The 22,898-nt window shown below is 37.1% G+C and overlaps 1 protein-coding gene across 1 annotated transcript in view; it reads left to right on the forward strand.

Moving 5' to 3' along the window:
• Positions 1-22,554, forward strand: part of fzr (fizzy-related) — a 378,342-nt gene extending 355,788 nt beyond the window's left edge. Inside the window, exon 11 of the mRNA XM_067139092.2 lies at positions 20,952-22,554. Within this exon, the coding sequence (XP_066995193.1) occupies positions 20,952-20,993 (42 nt within the window). The 3' untranslated portion in view covers positions 20,994-22,554. The remainder of the gene's footprint in view (positions 1-20,951) is intronic.
• The last annotated feature ends 344 nt before the right edge of the window (positions 22,555-22,898 follow it).

Here is a 22,898-nt window from a genome sequence, read left to right on the forward strand (position 1 = left end):
AGTTTCTGTATGTTCAGCCTGCTTAAGAAGCATACCATTCTTTCCAAAATTACGGTCACACTGACTGAAAGAATGACCTTTTACTGGAATGAGGTGCTCTGCCTCTACATTAAATACCCTACTTAGCCATGCAGAGAACATTACCATGGTACTGTTTTTGTTTTGGCCTCCGCAGGAATCGGACAGCAATGCCTTTTTTTATGTGAGGCCTTCTTTCAAGATTTTAACTAATAACCTGATAAAGAAAAGAACAGACTGAATTTGGATCTTTCTTCGATTTTGACTCAAGAAAACAAAAGTCAATATGTAAAGCCACAAAAGCCTCTTATAAAACTGAGCAGTTACATTTAGATGAGGTAGCGGAAGATTCTTTGCATAGTCAAATTCCAGTACGAGTAAAGTGGAATCGTCATAGCTCGCCTTGGCCAGTACATCTGATTTTAATCCATTATAAGCCTCAACGTTCTTATGAAACATGTATTCTGATTTACATGCACTACCAGTCAGTCAATCAATCAATCAATCAATCAATCAATCAATCAGTACTGATCTGCATTTAGTTCAGTCGCCCAGGTGGCAGATTCCCTATTTGTTGTTTTCCTAGCCTTTTCCTAAATGATTTCAAAGAAATTGGAAATTTATTGAACATCCCTCTTGGTAAGTTATTCCAATCCCTAACTCCCCTTCCTATAAATGAATATTTGCCCCAGTTTGTCCTCTTGAATTCCAACTTTATCTTCATATTGTGATTTTCCTACTTTTATAAACGCCATTCAAACTTATTCGTCTACTAATGTCATTCCACGCCATCTCTCCGCTGACAGCCCGGAACATACCACTTACATGTTATAAACCTCATTTTAGGTCCGTATTGAAAATTTAACTGTTCAACAATGATAAAGGTGTTTTAATTTATTCCACCTATTCAATACTTATATTTTCACGTATAGTTGTTACATAATTAAATTCTTAGTTACATGGGACATGTTTCACCCTCAATTAAGGGCATCTTCAGCCTAAATACAATAATCAAAAATACAACTAAATTAAAAGTGGAAGTTAAATACAATCATCAAAAATACAACTAAAATAAAAAGTGGAAGTTAAAAGTTTAGTCTGTTATTAAAATTAGGAACAATAAAATTGTGAAAAATGATAAAATAAAAAGATGCTAATGGAAAACTGTCTTATGATTAAACTATAATCTTGTCGGTGACTAAAACTTCTATTAAAATTCTAATTAAAACAGTTCATATAAAATATTGGAAAATCAAAGTGGTAGTAATAAAAAGCCAACGACATGAGGGCGTGTACACAAGCATAAACTTGATTGTCATGAATACAATCTTTTCAAGGCCGCTGATGAAATTCGTAGTAAGTAAGGCAGAAGCGTCTATTGAAAAATTGTAAGAGGCCGTTAGCACCGGTAGGTAATAAAATGGCTGAATCCTTGCCAGAAAATGTCAACAGATGCAGAAATAAGTTTTCTGTAAGAGAAGGAAAAGAAGAAATAAGAAATTGAACGTAAGGAGAGAATTCAGTCTTACCTAATTTTGAAACAGATGAGGACTTACATGTAAGTGGAAGTTGTTATTTGTTAACTACTGTTGAGTTGGTTGCTGCCCATCTGTTGGCTCTAAGTCTGGTGTTATAACTGTGCTGCAGAGGCGGTAGCGGACTCGGAGGGGAAGGAATAGGGGAGTGCGGAAGGGAGGAGAGGATGGGTGGAGTCAAATGTGACGAGGCTGACAAAGGGGCGGAGTCAACTGCATTGCTGGAAGTAGGCCTAATATCTGTAGGTATGGGAGGAGTATTAGGGTTTGAAGAATTAAATATATTAGGTATCCTAAATTTATTCGAACTAACTGACTTTAATAATTTCGGCATTAATTCATGTAACATACTTTTATTGTCCGTGGTTTCATTGAGATTCTTTTGCTTATTGTACGTCTGATCTAAATAGATGTATAAACTTTCTAATTCATTCAGCATTCTTCCTTTTTGTATGTTTCTAATTATCGTTAAGTCTTTCTCAATGGATTCAAATCTGTGGCCAGTCTCCCTCATATGCAAACTCATCGCTGAGTATTTCCTATGTTCTTCCGCGTTAACATGTTCCATGTATCTTGTCATAAAATTTCTCCCAGTCTGTCCAACATATGAAAAATTACACTGAGTACATTTAAGTCTGTATACTCCCGATCCTAAATAACGATTCTTATCATAATTAACTTTTTTATGATTAAAGAATATGGACTGGTTAGTATTAGTAGTTTTAAAAGCTATATTAAAATTATGTTTCTTGAATACGCTAGTAATCTGGTGTATAGCTGGATTATTAAAAGTGAATGTAGCATACTCAGTTTTTTTGGTCTTTTCTGGTATCAGATTCGTAGATAATTTGTTCTTAATTTTATTGATTAATTTGTTGATCATTTCTATTTTGAAACCATTTTGTTTAGCGAGGTATCTAATATAATTTAATTCTTTCTTCAAATTCATGGGAGATAGAGGGATTCTAAATGCTCTATAAATTAGACTGTGAAAAGATGCTTGTTTATGTGAACTCGGGTGTAAAGAGGAATTGTTTATAGTTGTAGATGATTGTGTCGGTTTTCTAAATATTTGGAAATCAAAAGTGTTAACCTTACGCGTAACTGTTATATCTAGAAAATTCAATGAGTTATCGACTTCGTCCTCTTTCGTGAATTTCAAATTAGGTTCGATTTCATTTAATTTATTTAAGATTTCTTGACTATTGGTGACATCTTTGTTTATGATTACAAATGTATCATCTACATATCTCAACCATAAATCTATTCCTTTAATTTTTGCTATTATTTCATTGTGTTCGATTGAATCCATAAATATGTCGGCAAGGATGCCCGATATTGGGTCACCCATTGCTAATCCATCCTGTTTATAAATATTATTGTTAAATGTGAAGTAGTTATTGTCTAATACGAACTTTAACAATCTAGTGAATTCTTCTACTTCCATTTTGCTAAGATTACTGTGTTTACAAATATTATCATGAATGATATTAACAGTTTTATCTGTCGGAATATTCGGGAACATATTCACTACGTCATACGAACACATCATCTGGTTTGGAAGTACACCAAATCCAGGCAAAATGTCACACAAGTCAATGGAATTCCTTAATGGTTGTTTATTATTAAAAGTGTAATGTCTTTTCAAAAAATTGTGAATGTATTTGGAGACTTTATACGTGGGAGAATTACGGCAATTGATAATCGGACGAATCGGAATATCTTTTTTATGTATTTTGGGCATAGCTCTAGTTTCCGGGAGCCTAGGATTCATATTGACAAGTTTTAATTGTTCTTGTTCAGTAAAGAGAGATGTGGATCTTTTAAGTAAGGCTTTTAAGTTGCGTTGAATTTTAGTTAGCGGATTTTTTGTTACTAATGTGTATTTGTTATTATCAAAAAAATCTTCAGTTTTCTTGATATATGTATCTTTATCCATCAAAACGATCGCACCCCCCTTGTCAGCCTTGGTTACTATAATATTGTTATCTTCAATTTTCGATTTGATTTCATGTTTTTTATTGTTTTCTGTTGTTTGGGATCAAAATTGGAATAAATTTCTTTAGCCAGTCTGGGTAATTTCTTCTTTAACTCCAATCTTACTTCATCTTGTACATCGCGCGGGAGTTTTGATATGTTCGCCTCCGCTTCTGCAACTGTGTTAATGATATCTATTTCTCTATCTTTATTAGGCCAATTGTGTTTTGGACCCCTTTTAAGTAGGTCATTCTCTCCTTCCGTAAATTTGACCTTGGTCAAGTTAACTACCGTGGGAGTAACATTGTCCGATGGGCCTTTAATTTGTTCTTGTTTCGTTTGTTTACTACGACGTATTTGTGTGTCTATTAAATGATTCAATTTCTTATTCAATGTATCCTGTTTCTTACTAAGTGCGTATGTTAATTTGTGTTCCATGTGTTGATAAAAAGACTGCCATTCTAATGGGGCTAAATCATGAGTCACCGCTAAGTGAACGTTATATAATTGCAAATTCAATTTGGACTTCTTCCTGTAATATGCCTTGATTTCATTTTTAAGCCATAATTCATTTACCTTATTTTGGGTTACATTATGGCTTGGATTGCTTATGTTCTTACGTTGTGTTGATTTAAGAAAAGTAGGTACAAAGTACCTAATTTGAAATTCACGAAAGAGGACGAAGTCGTTAACTCATTGAATTTTCTAGATATAACAGTTACGCGTAAGGTTAACACTTTTGATTTCCAAATATTTAGAAAACCGACACAATCATCTACAACTATAAACAATTCCTCTTTACACCCGAGTTCACATAAACCTCTTACAATTTTTCAATAGACGCTTCTGCCTTACTTACTACGAATTTCATCAGCGGCCTTGAAAAGATTGTATTCATGACAATCAAGTTTATGCTTGTGTACACGCCCTCATGTCGTTGGCTTTTTATTACTACCACTTTGATTTTCCAATATTTTATATGAACTGTTTTAATTAGAATTTTAATAGAAGTTTTATTCTCCGACAAGATTATAGTTTAATCATAAGACAGTTTTCCATTAGCATCTTTTTATTTTATCATTTTTCACAATTTTATTGTTCCTAATTTTAATAACAGACTAAACTTTTAACTTCCACTTTTTATTTTAGTTGTATTTTTGATGATTGTATTTAACTTCCACTTTTAATTTAGTTGTATTTTTGATTATTGTATTTAGGCTGAAGATGCCCTTAATTGAGGGTGAAACATGTCCCATGTAACTAAGAATTTAATTATGTAACAACTATACGTGAAAATATAAGTATTGAATAGGTGGAATAAATTAAAACACCTTTATCATTGTTGAACATACCACTTAGTCGAGCAGCTCTTCTTCTTTCTCTCAATTCTTCCCAACCCAAACATTGCAACATTTTTGTAACGCTACTCTTTTGTCGGAAATCGCCCAGAACAAATCGAGCTGCTTTTCTTTGGATTTTTTCCAGTTCTTGAATCAGGTAATCCTGGTGAGGGTCCCATACACTGGAACCATACTCTAGTTGGGGTCTTACCAGAGACTTATATGCCCTCTCCTTTACATCCTTACTACAACCCCTAAACACCCTCATAACCATGTGCAGAGATCTGTACCCTTTATTTACAATCCCATTTATGTGATTACCCCAATGAAGATCTTTCCTTATATTAACACCTAGATACTTACAATGATCCCCAAAAGGAACTTTCACCCCATCAACGCAGTAATTAAAACTGAGAGGACTTTTCCTACTTGTAAAACTCACAACCTGACTTTTAACCCCGTTTATCAACATACCATTGCCTGCTGTCCATCTCACAACATTTTCGAGGTCACGTTGCAGTTGCTCACAATCTTGTAACTTATTTATCACTCTATAGAGAATAACATCATCCGCAAAAAGCCTTACCTCCGATTCCACTCCTTTACTCATATCATTTATATATATAAGAAAACATAAAGGTCCGATAATACTGCCTTGAGGAATTCCCCTCTTAATTATTACAGGGTCAGATAAAGCTTCACCTACTCTAATTCTCTGAGATCTATTTTCTAGAAATAAAGCAACCCATTCAGTCACCCTTTTGTCTAGTCCAATTGCACTCATTTTTGCCAGTAGTCTCCCATGATCCACCCTATCAAATGCTTTAGACAGGTCAATCGCGATACAGTCCATTTGACCTCCTGAATCCAAGATATCTGCTATATCTTGCTGGAATCCTACAAGTTGAGCTTCAGTGGAATAACCTTTCCTAAAACCGAATTGCCTTCTATCGAACCAGTTATTAATTTCACAAACATGTCTAATATAATCAGAAAGAATGCCTTCCCAAAGCTTACATACAATGCATGTCAAACTTACTGGCCTGTAATTTTCAGCTTTATGTCTATCACCCTTTCCTTTATACACAGGGGCAACTATAGCAACTCTCCATTCATCTGGTATAGCTCCTCCGACCAAACAATAATCAAATAAATACTTCAGATATGGTACTATATCGCAACCCATTGTCTTTAGTATATCCCCAGAAATCTGATCAATTCCAGTCGCTTTTCTAGTTTTTAACTTTTGTATCTTATTGTAAATGTCATTGTTATCATATGTAAATTTTATTTCTTCTTTGGCCTTAGTCTCCTCCTCTATCTCGACATTATCCTTGTAACCAACAATCTTTACATACTGCTGACTGAATACTTCTGCCTTTTGAAGATCCTCACATACACACTCCCCTTGTTCATTAATTATTCCTGGAATGTCCTTCTTGGAACCTGTTTCTGCCTTAAAATACCTATACATACCCTTCCATTTTTCACTAAAATTCGTATGACTGCCAATTATGCTTGCCATCATATTATCCTTAGCTGCCTTCTTTGCTTGATTCAATTTTCTAGTAAGTTCCTTCAATTTCTCCTTACTTCCACAGCCATTTCTAACTCTATTTCTTTCCAGTCTGCACCTCCTTCTTAGTCTCTTTACTTCTCTATTATAATAAGGTGGGTCTTTACGATTCCTTACCACCCTTAATGGTACAAACCTGTTTTCGCATTCCTCAACAATTTCTTTAAACCCATCCCAGAGTCTGTTTACATTTATATTTACCGTTTTCCACCGATCATAGCTACTTTTTAGAAACTGCCTCATGCCTGCTTTATCAGCCATGTGGTACTGCCTAACAGTCCTACTTTTAAGACCTTCCTTTCTATCACATTTATTTTTAACTACCACAAAAACAGCTTCATGATCACTAATACCATCTATTACTTCAGTTTCCCTATAGAGCTCATCTGGTTTTATCAGCACGACATCCAGGATATTTTTCCCTCTGGTTGGTTCCATCACTTTCTGAATCAGCTGTCCTTCCCATATTAACTTATTTGCCATTTGTTGGTCATGCTTTCTGTCGTTCGCATTTCCTTCCCAATTGACATCTGGCAAATTCAGATCTCCCGCTACAATCACATTTCTTTCCATGTCGTTTCCCACATAGCTGACTATCCTATCAAATAATTCTGAATCCGCGTCAGTGCTACCCTTTCCCGATCTGTACACTCCAAATATATCAAGTTGCCTATTATCTTTAGAAATGAGCCTTACACCTAGAATTTTATGTGTCTCATCTTTAACTTTTTCGTAGCTTACAAATTCTTCTTTCACCAGAATGAACACTCCGCCTCCCACCCTTCCTATCCTATCTCTACGATACACACTCCAGTGCCGTGGGAAAATTTCTGCATCCATTATATCATTTCTCAGCCATGATTCAACACCTATTACAATATCTGGTGAATATATATCTATTTAATTACTTAATTCTATTCCTTTCCTTACAATACTTCTACAGTTCAACACTAACAATTTTATGTCATCCCTACTTGATTTCCAGTTCCCTGTTCACTTATCACCGCTCCCTAGGCCATCCCGTTTCCCTGAATTTGCTTTCAGTTTAACCTCGCATTCTGCACAATAGTCACGCTTATCAGTCCTTGCCTGCTGAAATGAAAACTCACAGTTTGCTCTGAAATGCTTATGATATGTATTGTAACTCATTTTTAGTGGTTTTCCTATCTTTTCATAAAAATATTGTTTGAAAGCAGTATACAGTTTTACTACATTCAAAACAGGGTCCTCAAAGTATTTTTGGATTGTTTTCGCTCGGCTGTAATGAGCTTCCTTGTGGGGAATCTGCATCCAGTGCTCTTCAACAAGTTCCCACACATTTCCGATTATTTTGGTTGGACGATTGTTGTGTGTGCCCCTGCGTTCCTCCAAGACTCCACCTGTAATGATTATAGAAGTAAAAGCACTTCGATTCCTCATTTTTTTTTTTTTTTTAATTTTTTTTACGTCGCACTAACACATCAAAGGTTTTCGGCGACGGAAGGGTGTGAGATTGGGAAGGTAGCGCCCGTGGCCTTCATTAAGGTACAGCCCCAGCATTTGCCTGGTGTGAAAATGGGAAATCAGGGGAACCATCTTCAGGGCTGCTGACAGTGGGGTTTGAACCCACTATCTCCTGAATGCAAGCTCACAACTGCGTGAAACCTAACCGCACGGCCGCTTGCTCGGTTTTTCATTTTTTTCCCCTCCATTTCTAATTATCACAAAACAGAGTATATAAATTGCAGAATACACTCATCTGTTTTCAGTGTGTTTTTGTACAGTCCTTAGTCTCATTTCTGATATCTGCAGTACGGAGAGTAGAAATTGCCTGTAGACTGCCTTGTCATCGTTCTTGACTTTGACACAGTAGCTCCATAGGTTAATCCGCTCGTTTGTCCGATCTTATTTCTGAAACTTTTTTTCTTTCTTCCTCATATAACCCAGTAAGATCGTATCTTGCAGCACTATATTGCCAGTGTCCCAAACTTATGTATGACATTCCTTTTGTTCTTCATGATTTAAGTCTCAAAGCACCTGAAAATGTAATGATTAATCAATAAAAGAAATAAAAGCCCAACAGTTAGTATGGCTTACTTTTAACAAAACATTCTAAATACAAAGTAAGAAATACTAGGACGTATGTAGTACCATTTTCTGCAGCATTTATTCACTCTTCTGAATACCATCTTCTTCTTCTTCACTTCCTTTGCAGTTACGACCGAAATATAACTCTTGTCGCTGTTTCACGCCCATTTTGCTATGTTTCTCTTCCAGTTATTTGGGTTCTGGTTCCGCTTCTTCCCTCTGCCTTTAGGTTTAAAACTATCATTCACACTTTCCATACCATTAGTCACATCTGAATCACATTCACTTGACATGGAGCACTCATAATCTCTAGAATTGCACTCATTTTGTGACTGTAACATCCCGCTAGTAGACGCCATGTTCACCTCTTCACGCTGTTCCTGCAGTGCAGTCTGGATCCCTGCAACAACAGCGTAGTGTGCGGTGACACTTTCCGTCCTCTCCTGACCTCTAGGGTCATCAGATGGAACTAAGAGTTAGCTTGTTTGGTAGCACAGGGTTCAAGGATTTTGAAACAGGTGTTTATGCAATAACAGCATAAGTAGACTAACTCTGTTATTGCACCCAAGTCCTCAAATGTGAAAAGTGATTTCATTTATTTTCGCATTGAATTGCGAATCTCCTCCACCATTTTAAAAAGTTTTTTAACTTTCTTAACTTTCAAGCACTACTTTCACTTTCAGTTTTTTAAGGACTGTAATCTCTTTCAATGACTTCTATTTACCACTTTTTTTACATTGTTCACTGCGTGTGCATGGATTGCTTTCTCAGCACTACTATTACCCTTGATGATTTGCAGCTTTTAGAACTCCGTATCATGTGATACGTAATTCTCAAGAATCTTCGTTATCCTTCAACGACAACTATATGCATTGATGTATGCATTTTTAAACATAATCTGAAACTTTGATCACCAATGAGACCTTACCTGCAATACATCCAACACATCGCAGCGCAACTGTCAGAACTCCATAAGGAGTGGTGATATATACAAACCTCAAGAATCTTCAAGGCCCAAATTATTATTCTTGAATCTTCCTTCAACAGCTAAGTGCATTAATTTATGCATTTTATGCATTATCCAAAACTTTTACAACAATTTTGACTTTTTCACATTTATAGTGTCAAACCAGTGCATTTTCACAACTTTTGACAATTTCTATGAACTATCAGATACATTGTGCAACTTGCGATTTGGCTGATCTTAAAAAATAGGTCAAAACTAGTTCCAATAAAAGGTTGGATTGTTGGATGCGCTTGTGAACGGTTGGCTGTTGAGAGAGCTCTTGCATTATTGTAGTGGTAAAGTAGTGAAAACCTATTGAAATTGCTTAATTGTGTGTGTGTGATTCGTTTAGTGCTATTTATATATTGGTGTTCAGTGCTTGTTGGTAGAAATTGGGAGTAGTGATATTTATTTGAATTTTATAACAAGTTATTCAGTTGGTGTTCAGTAAATTACGTTTTCTAGGTTAAGTAGGCTAGCTAGGTGTACCTTGTTTCGAATTTAGGTTTAGGAAACATTTTAGGTAATATTACAAACTTTTAAAAATATTTGTAAATATCTGTAGGTTCGCTGGTATAATACTTACAAAGGCATATTATCATAAGGAATAGTACCGTAACTCCCGTGCAATTTTTCCGGTATTTCATATAGATATTCGTTCAAACTATCATGAAGGTAATAATTTATTAAATTAAATAACACAATACACCTGTAAACTTAGATTTCAAAAGAAGATAAAGAGAATACACGGTAATTTCACTGGATAATTACTGTACTTAACAGTTTTTGGATTGTTGATGATTGTTGCTACATTCCGACGAGATCAAATAGTACGGGCTACATGCACATGGTAGTTGTGTAAACAAATAAAAAAATCAGCTGATTACTTTATTCCGATAATTTGTAGTCTAAGGTCTCGGCATACTTTGTACTGTACCTACTTTGCACCTTCGTTCATACATCGATTAAATGTTAATAATCAAATTCCTATAAGGCCTATCATAATAATATTGCAGTTCAACCCCCCGGCCAACTTTGACAGAAATTATTGTTGACAGCCTCTTATTTTTCGGCATTTAAGGACACTTATATTCTCTGTCCCGCATAGTAGGAAAAATAATAGTAATCCACCAGCGATAAAAATCATATAACCACATTTCAGTTTAGAATTGTAGTGTAGATACGGTATATTTAGATAGTACCGTATCTTACCTGCTATATTCGTGTGTATCTTTATGTGTGTATCTATTCAGGATCAGAATTCAGGGCATGTGTCTGTGAGAAATCAGTACGAGCCACTCCAGGTAGAGCAACAGAGGGAGGATGAGGAACAGGGAACTGTTGCTGAGATGTGTGGAGTAGGAGGAAGGGAAAGGGTAGGAAAGGGAAATGTAGAGTAGAGGATAGGAAAAGACAGGTGGAACAGGGTCATGGGAGGGAGAAAAAGGAGGAGGAAGTAGCTTCTGCAGCTATCAGGAAAGATAGGGATGACCAGGAGGGGACGGGATCAAATGAGGTGGGTAGGGTTGAGGCTCTGGTCATGGGGGATTCCATCGTTAGACATGTGGGGAAAGTGTGTGGAGGAAAGGGAACCAGGGTAGAGTGTTGTCCAGAAATTAGGTTGAGGCAGATGCTGAGAAAAGTAGAAGAGAAGGAGGAGGGGAAGGAGAAGGTGGTAGTGTTTCACGTTGGTACCAACAACGTAAGGCAAGCTGGTATAAGTACCAACATAGTTGGGGATGTGTGGGATCTGGTAAATGCAGCACGGCTGAAGTTTAAGGAAGCGGAGATTGTTGTCAGTGGAATACTGTGTAGGAGGGATACTGACTGGAGGGTGATTGGGGATTTAAATGAGACAATGGAGTGGGTATGTGGGGAAACTGGGAGTGAAATTTCTAGATCCTAATGGGTAGGTAGGAGATAGGGATCTGTGCTCAGGTGGCCTTCACTTAAACTGCAGTGGTACGTATAAGTTAGGATAATTTGTTTGGAAGGGTAATAGGGAGGTACATTCAGGGAAACAGGTTTGTCTAGGGAGCAGTGATAAGGGTACAGAGATCTGGAAGTCAAGTAGGGATGACATAAAGATGTTAGTGTTGAACTGTAGAAGTATTGCAAAGAAAGGAATAGAATCAAGTAATTTAATAGATATATATTTAAAGAGCACATAAATGGATATAAACCATCTACCATGGGATTTCGAAGGGAAGATGAAAAATTGGCTGTGAATGAGAATGAAAATTGTGAGATATTAGCTACATATTTTGAGAAATTGTTGAAGTGTGAAAAATCTAAAAGGAATTGGCCAAAAGAGGATCCATACCAACAGAATGGAAACTCAATACCCCCTAATGAAAAAGAACTCCATGAAATAATTGCAGAATTAAAGAACAACAAAGCTGCAGGGGAAGACTCTATCACAGCAGAGATGCTGAAAAGTGGCAGAGAAATCGCAATAACGATTTTAAGGTGAGAAATGGAAAAGATCTGGGAAATGGAGGTAATCCCTGAAGACTGGAAAAATGCTATCGTTCATCCTCTACACACAAAAAAGTGTTAGAGCAGATCCTAACAACTACTGTGGCATTTCCATCACACCTGTAAAATATAAGGCACTGTCTAAAGCACTACAGAAGAGACCTATGGAACAAGTGGATCACCAACTAGGCGAGTATCAAGTGGGACTTAGGAAGGGAAGATCATGTGTTGATCAAATCTGGAGTCTGAAACGTGTACTAGAGAATCATCTCTCAGAGGATCTAGTAGTGGTTTTGTAGACTTCAAGAAGGCATGTGATTCAGTCGACAGGGAAGTGCTGTTCAATATATTGGTGGAATTTGGAATCGATGCCAAAACAACGGCAATTATTAAGCAGACTTTAACTAGGACACTTTTGAAAGTTAAGTTCATGGGAGAGATCTCCATGCAGTTTGAAATTAAAACAGGAGTCAGACAGGGTGATGGACTGTCACCAATTCTTTTCAACTGTGTGTTGGAAAAGATTATCCGGGAAGGGGAAAAAGAACTGGACAGAAAAGGATTACTTAACCAAGTATGCATTGGAGGATCAAAAAGTGGTGTTATGATTAATTGCCTTGCCTTTGCTGATGACCTTGCGCTGCTATCTAGGAATATTGATGCAGCAATAGAATAGCTGAATGTTCTAAAACTACAAGCATTAAAAGCAGGACTACAGATTTCATTCAAGAAAACTAAATATATAACAAACATCAAAATAGCCCCTTGGTACCTGAAGACAGAACACGGTAAAATAGAAAGAGTTGATAGCTTTAAGTACTTTGGTGAAATAGTGCAATTGAAAACTAATGAAAGAGAAGCAAAAACACCAGACGGGAGAAGATGGCTGCAGCTTTTCGTAGGACATACCCTATATACAAGAAGAAAACCATCTCCAGACGAGCTAAACTAAGGCACTACAATACAGTGATTAAAACGGAATGTCTGTACGCTAGTGAATGCCTCCAAATGACAGGGAAAGTAAGACTGAGAGAAGCTGAGAAATTCGAAAGAAAGGTCCTTCGCAAAATAATGGGTCCAAAGATTTTGGATGGACAGTATAGGTTGCGAGGAAGGGAAGAACTTTACCGTGACAATGAAAGGCTAACTGAGTCCATGAGAAAATGGAGACTTAAAATCTATGGGCATTTATTTAGAATGGATGTGAAGAGACTGACGAAAAGGATTTTCACAATGCTTGTCAGCATACCTAAAGTGTCAGACAAATGGTTCAGGGAGGTGAGAAAGGATCTCAAACAGATGGGACTAAATTCAGAAGACATCTCAAACTGAACAAAGTTTAGGTCCGTGATCGACAGATTCCAGGGATTCCAGGCGAAACTAAACTTAACCCTGGGTGGACGGAATAAAGAAGACAGGCTGCCAGAGAACGGATGCTAAAGTTTTGGGCTGTGAAGAAGGCTTCCAGAAACATGTAACTGTTACCTAACCTGGTCTCTAATGGCCATAAACGAAAATATATATATTTATCAGATATTGTAATGGGAGTTGAATCATGGCTGAGAAATGATATAATGGATGCAGAAATATTCTCACGGAACTGGAGTGTGTATTGTAGAGATAGAATAGGTATGGTGGGAGGGGGTATTCATTCTGGTGAAAAAAAGAATTTGTAAGCTACGAAAAAGTTAAAGATGACAAATATGAAATTCTAGGTGTAAGGCTCATATCTAAAGATAATAGGCAACTTGATGTCTTTGGAGTGTACAGACTAGGAAAGGGTAGCGCTGACATGGATTCAGAATTATTTGATAAGATAATCAGCTATGTGGGAAACAACATGGAAAGGAATGTGATTGTAGCGGGAGATCTGAATTTACCAAATGCCAATTGGGAAGGAAATGCGATCGATAGGAAGCATGACCAACAAATGGTAAATAAGCTAATATGGGAAGGACAGCTGATTCAGAAAGTGACGGAACCAAATAGAGGGAAAAATTTCCTGGACATGGTGCTGATAAAACCAGATGAGCTCTATAGAGAAACCGAAGTAATATATGGTATTAGTGATCACGAAGCTGTTTTTGTCGTAGTTAAAAATAAATGTGATAGAAAGGAAGGTTTTAAAAGTAGGACTAATAGGCAGTACCATATGGCTGATAAAGCAGGTACGAGACAGTTTAAAAAAAAGTAACTATGATCGGTGGAAAACGGTAAATAAGGATGTAAACAGACTCTGGGATGGGTTTAAAGCAATTGTTGAGGAATGTGAAAACAGGTTTGTACCTTTAAAGGTGGTAAGGAATGGTAAAGACCCACCTTATTATAATAGAGAAATAAAGAGACTAAGAAGGAGGTGCAGATTGGAAAGAAATAGAGTTAGAAATGGCTGTGGAAGTAAAGAGAAATTGAAGGAACTTACTAGGAAATTGAATCTAGCAAAGAAGGCTGCTAAGAATAACATACCGAGCTCGATAGCTGCAGTCGCTTAAGTGCGGCCAGTATCCAGTATTCGGGAGATAGTAGGTTCGAACCCCACTGTCGGCAGCCCTGAAAATGGTTTTCCGTGGTTTCCCATTTTCACACCAGGCAAATGCTGGGGCTGTACCTTAATTAAGGCCACGGCCGCTTCCTTCCTACTCCTAGCCCTTTCCTGTCCCATCGTCGCCGTAAGACCTATCTGTGTCGGTGCGACGTAAAACAACTAGCAAAAAAAAAAAAAAAAGATAACATAATGGTAAGCATAAGTGGCAGTCATACAAAGTTTAGTGAAAAATGGAAGAGTATGTATAGGTACTTTAAGGCAGAAACAGGTTCCAAGAAGGACATTCCAGGAATCAATTAATGAACAAGGGGAGTGTGTATGCGAGGATCTTCAAAAGGCAGAAGTATTCAGTCAGCAGTATGTAAGGATTGTTGGTTACAAGGATAATGTCCAGATAGAGGAGGTGACTAATGCTAAAGAAGTATTAAAATTTACATATGGTAACAATGATATTTACAATAAGATACAAAAGCTGAAAACTAGAAAAGCGGCTGGAGTTGATAAGATTTCTGGGGATGTACTAAAGACAATGGGTTGCGATATAGTACCATATCTGAAGTACTTACTTGATTATTGTTTGGTTGAAGGAGCTATACCAAATGAATGGAGAGTTAGTATAGTAGCCCCTGTGTATAAAGGAAAGGGTGATAGACATAAAGCTGAAAATTACAGGCCAGTAAGTTTGACATGCATTGCATGTAAGCTTTGGGAAGGCATTCTTTCTTATTATATTAGACATGTTTGCAAAATTAATAACTGGTTCGATAGAAGGCAGTTCGGTTTTAGGAAAGGTTATTCTACTGAAGCTCAACTTGTAGGATTCCAGCAAGATATAGCAGATATCTTGGATTCAGGAGTTCTAACGGACTGTATCGCAATTGAACTGTCTAAAGCATTTGATACGGTAGATCATGGGAGACTATTGGCAAAAATGAGTGCAATTGGACTTGACAAAAGAGTGACTGAATGGGTTGCCATATTTCTAGAAAATAAATCTCAGAGAATTAGAGTAGGCGAAGCTTTATCTGACCCTGTAATAGAGAGGGGAATTCCTCAAGGCAATATTATTGGACCTTTATGTTTTCTTATATATATATATAAATGATATGAGTAAAGGAGTTGAATCAAAGGTAAGGCTTTTTGCGGATGATGTTATTCTTTAAAGAGTAATAAAGATTGTGAGGAACTGCAAAGTGACCTTGATAATGTTGTGAGATGGACAGTAGGCAATGGTATGATGATAAACAGGGTTAAAAGTCAGGTTATGAGTTTCACAAATGGGAAAAGTCCTCTCAGTTTTAATTACTGCGTTGATGGGGTGAAAGTTCCTTTTGGGGATCATTGTAAGTATTTGGGGGTTCTTATAAGGAAAGATCTTCCTTGGGCTAATCACATAAGTAGGATTGTAAATGAAGGATACAGATCTCTGCACATGGTTATGAGGGTGTTTAGGGGTTGTAGTAAGGATGTAAAGGAGAGGGCATATAAGTCTCTGTGGTAAGACCCCAACTAGAGTATGGTGTTCCAGCGTATGGGACCCTCACCAGGATTACTTGATTCAAGAACTGGAAAAAAATCAAAAGAAAAGCAGGTCGATTTGTTCTGGGTGATTTCCGACGAATGAGTAGCGTTACAAAAATGTTGCAAACTTTGGGCTGGGAAGGACTGGGAGAAAGAAGACGAGCTGCTCGACTAAGTGGTATGTTACATGTAACGTTACATGTGACTATTCTCATGTTTAGATAAGTTGCAACGGCTGAGGATGCTCGGAAACCGATCGAAACATGTTCCTTTTAATGTAGTGTTGTAGTAATATGAATTTCTAACAACACAAAATCAATTGTATTGAATAGGTGGAATAGAAAAATAAAAAATAAAAATGTGTATGCAAATTAAGTAGTATGTTCTGAGCTGTCAGCGGAGAAATGGCATGGAATGACGTTAGTAGGCGAATACGTTTGAGTGGCATCTTTAAAAGTAGGAAAGATCACAATATGAAGGGTAAAGTTGGAATTCAAGAGGACAAATTGGGGCAAATATTCATTTATAGGAAGGGGAGTTAGGGATTGGAATAACTTACCAAGGGAGATGTTCAATACATTTCCGATCTTATTGAAATCATTTAAGAAAAGGCTAGGAACACAACAGACAGGGAATCTGCCACCTGGGCGACTGTCCTAAATGCAGATCAGTCTTGATTGATTGATTGATTGATTGATTGATTGATTGATTGATTGATTGATTGATTGATTGATTCTTCCATAATGTAACCCACATCTTAATTTGTATTTTTATTGTAATCACAGTTTAATACAGACCATTCATAATGAAATTCATCTCTCTTAATGACAAACAATATCCCGAACACAACAAAAATCATTCATCATTAATGAATGAATTAATTTCAGAAATAAGTGTGTTCAAGTTATGATTTATATTTATACACCTCTGACATTTACCACAGCATTGGGGTTAACATTTTTAAGAACTCACTGGATTTCAAGAACGTGTTGTGATAATGACAAATTAATTTTTAATGAAATGAACAAGAAAAAAAAAATATTCTCTCTGTAATAAATCCAGTCTCAACATCATCAAGCAAAAGTCAAAATATCCATAACAGTTAGGCTACCAAAGAAAAACTCTGTGTTATAAATGTTCTACCAATATTTTAACAGTCTACATCCACAGCATGTAAAACAAATTTTGTGTATCAATTTTATATATACTTTATTTTTACCGTGCATAGGGGATACAATTTATTATTGATACACATGATTTTGTTGAACCCACATGGGTGTTTTCATAATGATGACACATCATTTATTGATCTGGAACAAACTGTTCTCTTAATTTCAATGTTATTTAAGTATGTGTTAATGTGAATTTTATTTTGTGTAAGCCTTATACATCTGTGGCCGAGGAAGCTCAAAGGAATAGCCAGAACCTGTATTACAATTTGTAATTTTTAGTAAGTTAAAATTGTGAAGTAATGAAAAAGTGAATAAATATGCCACTCCTTATATAGGAATAAATCTAATTTGTCACTGAAGTCAATACAAAACCAAAAAATGAAATTTAACAATTAATTGTTGAATAATATGTCTTTCTAATTAGGTAGAGCCCTGTAATTTCAGGAAAAATTTTGTATTAAGTTGCACAAACTAGTGGAGGGGCAAATAAGGATTAATGAGACTATGATGGCTCTAGACCCTTGTTGGCCTTACTGATCAGGGAATGCCTGTCTTGAAATAGAATACTGAGACAAGGGTGCACTGACAAAACACGGAACCCAGTTGCTAGATTTGCCAAGGAGTGAAAATGTGGGAGGAGACGTCCAAGATGTAGATACATACCACTTAATATAGGAAATGCATGCTTATGAATAAATGTGCCAGAATATGTATTTTCTTATAAATACATCATCATAATAGACCGTTATGCCTTCCAGCATTCAGTCTGCAAGCCTCTATGAATTTACTAAATGTTGCCACAATCCTCTATTTGCAACTAGTGCTGTGGCATCATTTAGTTCTATACCTCTTATCTTTAAATAATTAGAAACTGAGTTTAACCATAGTCGTCTTGGTCTCCCACTACTTCTCTTACCCTCCATAACAGAGTCCATTATTATCCTCGGTAACCTATCCTCCTCCATTCGCCTCACATGACCCCACCACGCCGGTATATCCGTACAGCTTCATCCATTGAGTTCATTCCTAAATTAGCCTGTATCTTCTCATTCCGAGTACCCTTCTGCCATTGTTCCCACCTGTTTGTACCAGCAATAATTCTCGCTACTTTCATGTCTGTTACTTCTAACTTACGAATAAGATATCCTGGGTCCACCCAGCTTTTGCTCCCGTAAAGCAAAGTTGGTCTGAAAACAGACTGATGTAAAGATAATTTGGTCCAGGAGCTGACTTCCTTCTTACAGAATACTGTTGATCGCAACTGCGACTCACTGCATTAGCTTTACTGCACCTTGATTCAATCTCACTTACTATATTACCATTCTGGGAGAACACACATCCTAAATACTTGAAATTATCTACCTGTTGCAGCTTTGTATCACCAATCTGACATTCAATTCCCTCAGATTTCTTACCTTGTGACATCAATTTAGTCTTTGAAAGGCTAATTTTCATAGCATACTCATTGCACCTATTTTCAAGTCTCAAGACATTAGACTGCAGGCTTTCGGCACAATCTGCCATTAAGACCAAGTCGTCGGCATAGGCCAGGCTGCTCACTACATTTCCACATAAATGAATCCCTCCCTGCCACTTTATACCTTTCAGCAGATGATCCATGTAAACTATGAACAACAAGGGTGAAAGATTACGGCCTTGTGTAACCCCAGTAAGTACCCTGAACCAAGAACTCATTCTACCATCATTTCTCACTGCATCCCAATTGTCAACATAAATGCCTTTGATTGATTTTAATAATCTACCCTTAATTCCATAGTCCCCGAGTATGGTGAACATCTTTTCGCTCGGTACCTTGTCATGTGCTTTCTCTAGATCTACGAAGCATAAACAAAACTGTCTATTCCTCTCGTAGCATTTTTCAATTACCTGGCGCATACTGAAAATCTGATCCTGACAGCCTCTCTGTGGTCAGAAACCACACTGGTTTTCATCCAACTTCCTCTCAACCACTGATCGCACCCTCCCTTCCAAGATGCCAGTGAATACTTTGCCTGGTACACTAATCAATGAGATACCTCGATAGTTGTTGCAATCCTTCCTGTCCTCTTGCTTAGAGATAGGTGCAATTACTGCTTTTGTCCAATCTGAAGGTACCTTACCAACACTCCACGTTAATTTTACTACTCTATGAAGCTATTTAATCCCTGCCTTCCCACTATACTTCACCATTTCAGGTCTAATTTCATCTATTCCTGCTACCTTATGACAATGGAGTTTATTTACCATCCTTTCCACATCCTCAAGCATAATTTCACCAACATCATTTTCCTCCTCCCCATGAGCTTGGCTGTTTGCAATACCACCAGGATGATTTCCTTTTACATTGAGAAGATGTTCAAAACATTCCCTCCACCTCTCCAGTGATTCCCTGGGATCTATTATGAGTTCACCTGAATTACTCAAAACACTGTTCATTTCCATTTTCCCTCCCTTCTTAAGATTCTTTATTACTGTCCAGAAAGGTTTCCGTGCTGCTTGACCTAGCCTTTCCAGGTTATTACCAAAATCTTCCCCTGACTTCTTTTTGGATTCAGCAACTATTTGTTTTGACCTCTTTCTTTCATCTGCGTAAAATTCCCTGTCTGCATCAGCCCTTGTTTGGAGCCGTTTCTAATAAGCCTTCTTTTTATGTTTACAATCTGCTCTCACTTCATCATTCCACCAAGATGTTCACTTTTCCCCATCTTTACACACAGTTGTTCCTAGGCATTCTCTTGCTGTTGCTACTACAGCATCCCTGTATGCCACCCATTCTCTTTCTACATCCTGAACCTGCTTACTGTCCACTGTTCGGAACTTCCTGCTAATATCCATGTACTTCTGCCTAATTTCCTCGTCCTGGAGATTTTCTGTCCTTATTCGTTTACGGACAGATTTCACTTTCTCTATCCTAGGCCTAGAGATACTTAGTTCACTACAAATCAGATAGTGGTCTATTTCATCAAAAAATCCCCAAAAAACCCATATATTCCTAACAGATTTCCTGAATTCGAAGTCGGTTAAGATAGAGTGTATTATGGATCTGGTACCCCTAGCCTCCCATGTGTAGCGGTGAATAGCCTTATGCTTGAAGAATGTATTCGTAACTGCTAAACCCATACTAGCACAAAAGTCCAGCAAACGCTTCCCATTCCCATTAGCTTCCATATCTTCCCCACATTTACCAATCACCCTTTCATATCTTTCAGTTCTATTTCCAACTCTCGCATTGAAATCGCCCATTAGCACAATCCTATCCGTGCTATTGACCCTGACTACGATGTCACTCAATGCTACATAAAACTTGTCAATTTCATCCTCATCTGCACCCTCACATGGTGAATACACTGAGACAATTCTCGTCCTAATTCCTCCTACTGCCAAATCTACCCACATCATTTACTTGTTTTGTTATGAAACTGCAAAAATATTTTAATAAATAAAATATATTTAAGCACATAATTATCCAAGACGTAGTTATCAGGTATTAAAGGTACTGAAGAAGGTACACATCGCAAATTGTGAAAGCAATGCTCTATTGTTGATCAGGCATTGTTTCATTTGGTGTTGGATTTATGTGTATTGTGAGTATGTTACATATGTTGTACAAAATTGTTAAATGTCGAGAATTGCTCAAAGCACAATAGATGCTAAAACATTTATAGGTGTGTTTTTTCCAACAGATTTGTTCAGATTTTTTTCTTTCTTCTTTTCAGGAAAACAAGTCTGTATTGAACCTCTTTACCAGCATTCGATGACTCCATGATATGAAGAGAACCTTCGTTTCTCGTTACCATTTAAAGGAGGAGGTCAGGATGGAGTGGATGTTTCACCGTTAAGTTACCTTATGAACTTAACAGAAGTTAGGAGTAAATCATTTTACATTTCTTAAATGTAAGAATTGTGAACTGATGTGCAGCATCAGAATGATCTGTATGACAATATGTCAGGTATAACCAAGAAGTCTTCTAATAGCAATTCCTTGACAAAAAATATTGTAAATGGTGGAGGATCATAACAGACCAATCCAAGAAAAATGGCCCATGTTACTACTAAAATACTGTACTTGCATGGAGCAGATATTTCACCTGATATTTTTTAACAGGGAGGATTGGAAATAGTTCAGTAGAGCCTGTTCCTCTGCTTGGAGAGTGTACATTTAGGTACATGGTGGTGTGACTTTTTTTATTGGGAAAAATCCCTTTGATATTTAGTTCAGATTGCATTTTTTTGTAAATCTTAAAAAGATTTTCACTTTTAAGGTAGCTGAAAACAGAAGTTATTCTAATTTAGGGATTTTGATTTGTACGCCAGAAATCACGTGATTACGGTTTCATGTTGTACAGCCTTGTGTGAATCAGTATGGTTTTTTATATTGAAAGTGTTTTGACATTCGACATCCAAAATTACCATCTTTAAAGTAATTCTTGTTATTGATATTTGCTTTATGTCGCACCGACACAGATAGGTCTTATGGCGACGATGGGATGGGAAAGGCCTAGGAATGGGAAGGAAGCGGCCGTGGCCTTAATTAAGGTACAGCCCCAGCATTTCCCTGGTGTGAAAATGGGAAACCACGGAAATTTAAATGGACTATTAATATGTCTTATGAATAAAAGTTAAAAATTTCCAGGTTTTATATGGTAATTGAATGGAATCAAAACCGGTATTATAGTATTTCATTACCAACCATACTGAGTGCAGTTGTAGCTTGGAGTTGTACTTTGACGTGTATGGATCTGTGTATTTTTGAGAAAGCTACACACAACTGTCCAAAACACTGGAGTGGGGAGATGTATCCCAACTTTAAAGTTTGTCCTGGTAACTTATTCAGTGTGATGGAGAAGGCTACATTTAGAGGAAATTGCCCCCATTTAAAAATGGATTGTATACCCACATTCACAGGTGCTAAATCAATTCTTGAAATAAAAAGAAACACTTTCTTCCTGAAGCTGACCCTGTCTGAATTTTTGCATGAATGATATTCTTGTAAGGCTTCTGTAGATTAATTCATACAGAGAGAGCTGCATGTCCTCGGGAGTTAGTTACAGCTGTAGTTTCCCATTGCTTTCAGCCGTGTAGCAGTATCAACACAGCTAAGCCATGTTGAGTGTTATTACAAGCCCATATCAGCCAATCATCTAGACTACCGCCCTTGCAACTTCCGAAAGGCTGCCACCCCCCTTTCGATGAACCATTCTTTAATCTGGTCTCTCAACAGATACCCATCCGATATGGTTGCACCTGCGGCTCGGCTATCTGCTTCATTGGGACACACAAGCCTCCCCACCGCAGCAAGGTCGCATGGTTCGCATTCAGTTTAACCCCTTTGATGGATCTGTCCGTCTACATATTCAGAAGTAGTTAGACACTTTGGCAGAAGGTTCTCTGTTGTCATGCTTTCCTAGCTTCGGCATGTTATTTCTCGCTATCAAAGAGTTCAAATCTTGTTGTGGGAGTTACATCATTGGAGCAAAGGAGGAAAAATCAGCTCAGTTTTTTCTTGACCAAGATTTATACCAGAGAATATTTATTGATAACAAATGAAATATGTAATGTTTTTGTCAGCTTTCAAATGTGGGGCATGTAATAAAAAATGGAATTTTTGAATATCTTGGTTATTGGAGCTCATAGGGTAAAAATGTATTAAATACATATGACTG

This window comes from Anabrus simplex, chromosome 2, assembly GCF_040414725.1.
Source record: "Anabrus simplex isolate iqAnaSimp1 chromosome 2, ASM4041472v1, whole genome shotgun sequence".
Classification (NCBI taxonomy): Eukaryota; Metazoa; Arthropoda; class Insecta; order Orthoptera; family Tettigoniidae; genus Anabrus; species Anabrus simplex.